The 7,621-nt window shown below is 39.4% G+C and overlaps 1 protein-coding gene across 3 annotated transcripts; it reads left to right on the top strand.

Moving 5' to 3' along the window:
- Window positions 1-648: 648 nt before the first annotated feature.
- Window positions 649-7,347, top strand: LOC100004848 (uncharacterized). 3 transcript variants are annotated; one of them, XM_073941282.1, is made up of 3 exons: window positions 649-780; window positions 4,891-5,115; window positions 5,695-7,347. In XM_073941282.1, exons 1-3 carry the CDS (start codon window positions 769-771, stop codon window positions 7,279-7,281), a joined length of 1,824 nt encoding a protein of 607 aa, XP_073797383.1. In that variant the 5' UTR covers window positions 649-768; the 3' UTR covers window positions 7,282-7,347. The 3 variants fall into 3 exon arrangements, with proteins under 3 accessions (XP_073797383.1, XP_068073369.1, XP_073797382.1); XM_068217268.2 differs by lacking the exon at window positions 649-780 and having other exon boundaries at window positions 4,538-5,115; XM_073941281.1 differs by lacking the exon at window positions 649-780 and having other exon boundaries at window positions 4,612-5,106.
- Window positions 7,348-7,621: the final 274 nt, after the last annotated feature.

Below are 7,621 nucleotides of genomic sequence, written 5' to 3'. Positions count from 1 at the left end.
TTTGACTACCACGAATGAGAGGAGGACATTTCTGACATGTCTGATGTTTCATCCATTGACTCTGCGTTAGATACATTTTAAGCTATTTCTTTATCACCAAGGGGTTTAAACTCCACTATAACTCCACCTACCCTGTCTTCAAGAGGTACATCAGGACCACCAGACGAGCAGATTTCCCATCAATCTGCCATCCGTAGGAGGGACGAATGCCCACCTCTACTATCTTTGCACATTGCGACAATGAGGCTATCGTACCATGCATTAACAAAGGCACTTTCATACTCAGTTGCCCGTGCTCTTATTAAGACGCCACGCATGGATATCAGCTAAAACAATTCATTGTGTTAGCCATACATGTACCATGTTGTAATGTAATTTCTGATTCTCTCTTGTTTTTCTCATTTCAGAGATCATGTCAGCCGGTTGCAGAAGCTGACCCTCATCCAACATATTACACTCAACATCCATTTCTAATTGCATTCACACTATTTGCAAATGACACTTCCACTCACATAGCCCACACCCTCGATGACATATTCACACTAGCCTTTTTTAATTTTTGAAGTCTTCTGAACTAAGTATGACATTTTAATCCACCATTTTAATACACCTAACCATATCTGATCTAACTTTGCAGGATGAAGGGATGCAGGATGGTATCCACTCCCCCACACACCCATTCTAAACCTCTTAGCATTTTTACACCACAGAAGAGCGATACCACCTCAGGGAAGCCCAGCCGATCCTCTCCAGCCAACTTCCACCATCATGCATTTCTGGGTATAAGTATGACTCTGTCATTTCCTTCCTATTTCCCTTCCTATTTAACATAGGAGCTCCTTCACTACCCTTCCCCCGTTTTTCTAACTTTAACTTTTTCTCTCCAAATTTGAACTATCCCATACTTCTATTCACTTTCATTCACCACAGCTCTGACCAATTCAGGGGTTGTCTTGAGTTTTAATTGCTGCAACAGGAACGTTCTAAATGAGCTTACATACACTTACAAATTTTCTAAATACCACTATCGTTGCACTCCCCGCACTAATACAGCAGTAAATGCTTCTGCGGAAGCACAAGTTGCCTCCATACTGGCCCACTACACCGCTGCAGCCACAGAAACGCTCCGCCGAGTTGCACACCCATAGCACCACTGCTGCCGCAGTGACCCTCTAGCTAAGCCTTATTCACCTTCATCTTTACATATCACTAAAGATAGTATTTAACGTTCCTGTGGGAGCACTCAAAACTTTCCAATATCAACTGTTGAGGTGCTCCGCTGAACTATACACACCATTAACATCACTGCAACTGCAGTGACGCTCTAGCTGAGCCCCTTTTTCACTTTCATCTCTACATATCACTGCCTAACAGTACTTAACATTTCCACGTGAGGCTCCAATACTGAGTACCACTGCACCACTGCAACAGCAGAGACGCTTTGCCGAGCCTTACTCTCCCTCTGCAGCACTGCTGCAGCAGTTAAGCTTTGCCTTAGCTGCATCTGCAGAGACACCCGTTTAGCCTTAATTTCTTTGCACCACTGACTTCATTGCTCTTCTGTAACTGTAGAGAATCTCTGCTGAGCTTATTTTCCCCCTGCACCATTGCTGCAGCAGTGACACTCTGCCTGAACAGTCTTCCAACAACAGATATAAACTCTGTCATTGGTCCTCTAACACCTTTAAATCCTCAATTTGCCTCAGCCAATATTACCTCAGAGAAGCCCAGCTGATTCTAGGTAGCAGACTTCAACCTAGTTTCTAAGCAGCACGATTTTGTCTGTTCTCCATACTTTCTGTCTTGGTAGCATAGGACTTATTTTTACTAACTTTCCCTTTTCTCTTCCTCTTCATAATTTTTCAGTTTTACTTGCACTCATTCTCCGCAGCTCGGACTCGCACAGGGGTAGCCCCAAGCTCCCACTGCCACAACAGTGAAGCTCTTTAAAAGCTCACATACACTTTCCAAAAATTTAACCATCATCACACTCCCCCGCAATAATACAGCCGGGAATGTAGCGGGAACTCGTATTGCTTCCATACTGACCACAATCACACCTCTACAGCAGCTCCACTTAATTACATTGCATTGTAGCATCAATTCATTCTCCATCACCACACTCCTCGCAACAATACAGCCGTAAAGGCTTAGCGGGAACACACATTGCTTTCACACATATAATGCACCAGACACTGAATACCTATGCACCTCTGCAGCCGCAGAGTCGCTCTACCGAGCATCATTAAATCTCTGCTACATAGCAGCTATTCGTCTCTTCAGAAGCCTAATTCCCTTCAAATACTGACTTCCACCGCACCTCTGCAGTTGCAGAGACGCTCAGCCGAGCCTCATTCCCCTCTACATAACTGCCGCCGCAGTGACACTCAGCGAGCGCATATACACTTTCATTTAGAGTTCCACTACTGATACACTCCCCAGCTATGCCAAAGCAGTTAAACGTCTCTGCAGAGGTGTTTTTCCCTCCCAAATACTGACTTCCTTTGCACCTCTGCAACAGCAGAAACACTCAGCTGAGCTTCATCCCCCCTCTGCACCACTGCTGCAGCAGTGTCACTCCGCCGGAGCTCATGTACACTTCCATTTCATTCATACCACTACTGACACACCCCCTGCACTGCTGAAACAGTTAAATGCTTCTGTAGAAATGTATTCTGAACCTTTCACTATTGACTTCCATTCACACCTCTGAACAACAGAGATATACAGTCGAGCCTCATCCCCTCTGCACCACTACGCAACAACAGTGGACACAGCTACTCTTCAATAATTCCTTCATACTGATTCTTACCGCATGTCTGCAGCAGCAAACACTCTGCAGAACCCTATAGCTACATTTTATCAATACCATAGTAAGCCTCTCTTACAGAGCTCACCCAAATACGTTTCAAATCATTACATTTATCTCACTCTCCTGCCCGGTCCTGGCAAGTAATTCTGCCCCGGGACCACACATAGTCGTATATAATCCGTCTGCAAGTACACCACTCCAGTAGCAACGACCACTCCCATCTTACCTTTTACACCCACACTAGCCTCATTTTACTCCAAGCTTTTCTAGTTTACTCTTTACTCAGCAGTCGGATATTGCATTAATCTTCATTTTCTTTTGGGGGGTTCTTCAAATACGTGGCTGCTGTCCCGAGTGGAGCATTTTGGGGAGTTGTCGAGATCTACCTGAGCTCAAGGCTCCCCTCTTGCCCTTCAAACCGGAGGGAGCCCAGGGCTCACAAACCTTTGAGCTCAGGGCTCTCTCCTGGGACAGCATGCCAAACTTGCTTATAATCAATCATCAGCTAAGTGTGAACTCTTGAAATCACTGAAAAATGAGTTCACTGAGTTCATGCTCTACTTAATATACAAATTCAGTTTATTTATTTTCTAACAAGCTTTTAACCTAATTAATATTACATTTTAAAGTGTGTCAGGTGTACAATTCAGCATCCAACTCATTTATTTCGTTGACAAATGTATAGTTATAATATATATTGTGGAAAGATTGGTTAAACTAGATACAAAAATAATCTTGGACAATGTTTGACTGCCATAATTTATTTCATTTTGAAATAAGCTGTATATTGAGATGTGGTTGAATTGACATTTGTTTATTTCATGATGGAGAAAATGTTTCTCTTCTTATTTAAGTTTGTCCTCTTACAGATCTTAAAACTAGATAAATTGTTTAAACTTATGAGGCTATGTTATGTTAATTTTAAAGGTTTTTTTACTCCACTTCACTAGGCTAAAAGTGCCCATAGTTGAAGAATGGCCCATAAGCGGATTGCATACACCCACATACACTTGCTATAAACACACACAAATAAACTAGATCCCTATACACCCACAGCAACACACGCACATATAAACTTGCTTCATGCAAACACACATGTACACACTTGCATATACATATAAACTTGATTATGCATATGCACCTATGAACTTCTCCATATGTATATTTAATCATTTATATTTATATTTTATAAATTGTTTTGAGCATCCAATAGTATAGATGAATATGATAATTTATAGGTGTTTTATCTATGTGTTAATACATTTGATTCAAATGATACATGATGGCACCTTATACATCAGAAATCACAATCAAGTGAACAAGGGCAATGTAGTTCACACACAAAACACAAGTTAACATGTGCAGTGCCCTCTAGGGTCCAAACTGGGCACTGCCACTACACATAAAGTATGACATTTTATTTTATGTAAATATTTTACAACCAAATCAAATTTACTGTACATGCATTCATGACTCATGCTAGGGTTACTTCTAAATCATTTGTATGCTCATCATTAGATTTCTTCATAATTAAGTAACATTTAATTTAAATAGTACATTATTATCTATGTAAGATTAGCGTAAAGTATTACCAATGCTTGCAATGATTTTTCAGTTTCTTTAGACAGTGTTCTTAAGGTTATCAAGATGTTTATGGACATATAATTTGAGTATAAATAAAAAACATGGGCATCCAGACTGCATTCAAGGAACTCTCTTTTTCTTTACATGCGGGAAAAGTTGTTGAACCAGTTTAACAGACATACTCACACCACCTGAAACTCCACCCTTTAAATCCCTTACCAGGAAGAGAGGAGTTATTTCTGTTTTTGTCATACTGACTCATTTGAGAAAATTAAAGGGAATCAGCAATTAATGAAGAATAAAGAGAACCGCTTTCAAGAAGGATTCTTCAAAAGATTGTTTCAGACTGCAGATCTTTAAGATTCTTGTGATTTTTATTTTTATTTTTACTTTTTTGAAAGCCTCAAACAGAAAGTAAAAGTAAAGTTCATATTGTGAAAATGGCTTCACTCCGTGTGTCTGAAGAAGGTCTTTCTTGTCCTATTTGCTCTGAGATCTTCAAGACTCCTGTTCTTCTGTCGTGCAGTCACAGTTTCTGTAGGCAGTGTCTTCAACAGTTCTGGAGAAACACAGAATCTCAGAATTGCCCGGTCTGCAGGAGAAGATCCTCAAAACTTAAACCTCCAGTTAATCTCGCCTTACAAAACCTCTGTGAGTCAATCCAGGGGGATAAAAAAGGAGAGGGGAAATATGAGAAGAGTTCAAATAAGGCAAGAAAGGTTTGTTTATGATAATCAGTAGTAATTAATTAAAATGTGATATACAGATTGGTCAGGATTATTCGCCTTCCTGTGAATTTTAGTTTTTTTATATATATTTCCCAAATTATATCTAACAGATCAAAGACATTTTCACAGTATGTCTGATAATATTCCTTAATATAATATATGATAATATAAACAGGATTTTGGTGAAAAAATATACTGGGGCTAATGATTTAGGAGGGCTAATACTACTGACTGCCATTAGGTGGTGCTTTTGGGGTAGTATTTTTTACTAAATTAAATTAAAACTCCTTAAAGACACTCATCTAATTACATTTGAGCACCATAACCAATTGTTCTGGGGGAGTGCTATAATAAAGCAATGCAATGTAGTGATGTTTAAAACTTGACAACAAAAAAATATAACAAAGAAATTACTTAACTGACTGCTAATATTTTACAGAGAAAAATATTTAATATATAATGTCATGTAATATTAGTATATGACATATATTGTATTAGTTAATATTGAGTTATCTTGCAAGTTCATGTTTTTCTGCTTCTTGTGTTTTTTATTGTTTTTTTAATGTACAGAGCAAAATTGATCTAATTATGAAAAGCATCAACACTAAAGATGGATATCCTGCTCGATACAGACTGCAAAGAAGCACAGACAATCTAGCCCAGTCTGAACTATTCAGAAAAGTCACCTTTGGCGAGAGAGACAAAAACAAACCCCATAAAACTATTCTGATAGTTGGAGAAACAGGAACAGGAAAAACAACCCTGATCAATGTGATGGTCAACTACATGCTGGGTGTAAAGAGAGAAGACAAGGTCTGGTTTGAGATCACAGATGATCAAAGCGATTGGGATCAAGCTCACAGTCAGACCTCCATCATCACTTTTTATGGGGTTTATCTACAGGAGAGTCCAATGGATTTAACAATCATCGACACACCAGGATATGGAGACACTCGTGGAGCTGAGCTTGATAAACAGATCGCTGTGAGTTTGCTTAGTCTGAGTAAATCTGAAGATGGAATCCATGAAATTAATGTAGTGTGTCTGGTGATTAATGCAACCCAAAGTAGACCTACTGACAGACAAATGTACATTCATGATGCTGTTCAGTCTTTATTTGGAAGAGATATTGCTGAAAACATTGTCCTGCTCCTCACACACTCAGATGGATTTCCTCCTAGAAATGCTCTGATGGCTGTTAAAGATGCTCAAATCAAGTGTGCAGTGAATGAACAGAAGAAGCAGCCTGTGTTTTTCCTATTTAACAACTGTCAGTCAGAAGCTTATGATGAAGAATATGAGAAAATACAGGAAGAATCATGGAATGTCAGTTTCAGAGGGATGACGGGATTGTTTGAGTTTCTTAAAACCATAAGTCCAAAATCCCTGAAGATGACTCAAGATGTTCTACAACAACAGGTGCAGCTAGAAGCAATAGTCTCCAATTTAAAGTCACGAGTTAAAGTGATGGGACTTAAGCAAAGTGAGCTGAAACAAACACAAGAGGCTCTGGAGAAAATCAAGTGTTATGTTCAGAGCAGTAATAACTTTGAGTATGAAGTTGAAGTGTCCTATAAAGTAAAGGTTGATATTGATCAATCTTTAGCTAAAATGGCCACATGCTGCACTGTCTGTGAGGAGAACTGTCATTATCCTGGGTGCTGGTGGGTCAGTAACCTCTCATGGTGTAGTGTGATGAGCAATAATCACTGTACAGTGTGCACTAAGAAATGCCACTACAGCAAACATGTCAAAGGAGACAAAATATATGTGACAAAGACAAAACTGGAGAAGAGGAAGTATGAAGATTTAATGAAGAAATATGATCAGGAAATTGGGGGAATTGTATCATTGATGAAGAAGCTGGAAGAAGAACTGCAAGAATTAGATAAAGAGAAAGGAAAGCTTGTGATGGAGGCTTTTCACTGTGTAGACTCTCTGCAGATGATCGCTCTCAACACTGATCCAGCATTCATGCTTCAACATGTGGATTTTCTGATTGAGAAGCTGAAGGAAATAAAGGAGCAGGAAAAGGTCAAAACACTGGAAGACATCAAGAAGAGAGCAGGAGAAAGAACACATGGAGCTCTGAGATACTTTAGTTTTCGTGTGCCCACAAGCAAATGGAATAATTTTTTAGGAAAAAACTTTTTTTGAAGCACATTTTGTGAAAATGGTTTGAAAATTTACAAAAACTAGACAATAAACTCCGGGCAAGTTGACTACCCTCTTGTTATGTTGGTGACTGTTGGTGACCAATTGACTTCCATTATAATCATGTTTTGCCATGAGACCATACAATCATGCATTCTTGATTAATGCTGGTTTTCCCTGTTGGGAAGAAGCAAAATGTGTAATTTTTACTGTTGATCATCAACTGCTGTATCAAAAATTGTGTGTGTGTGTGTGTGTGTGTGTGTGTGTGTGTGTGTGTGTGTGTGTGTGTGTGTGTGTGTGTGTGTGTGTGTGTGTGTGTGTGTGTGTGTGTGTGTTTGTC

The sequence above is a fragment of the Danio rerio genome, chromosome 24 (genome assembly GCF_049306965.1).
Source record: "Danio rerio strain Tuebingen ecotype United States chromosome 24, GRCz12tu, whole genome shotgun sequence".
NCBI lineage: Eukaryota > Metazoa > Chordata > Actinopteri > Cypriniformes > Danionidae > Danio > Danio rerio.
Note: the sequence above shows the minus strand (reverse complement) of the source record. Positions and strands in the feature narration are given on the sequence as shown.

Bases quoted from the DNA above. Each gene is read 5' to 3' on its own strand.
- LOC100004848 (XM_068217268.2), top strand. From the start codon at position 4,837: ATGGCTTCACTCCGTGTGTCTGAAGAAGGTCTTTCTTGTCCTATTTGC. The intron at 5,116-5,694 runs GTTTGTTTATGA...TTTAATGTACAG, and splicing joins GTTCAAATAAGGCAAGAAAG to AGCAAAATTGATCTAATTAT.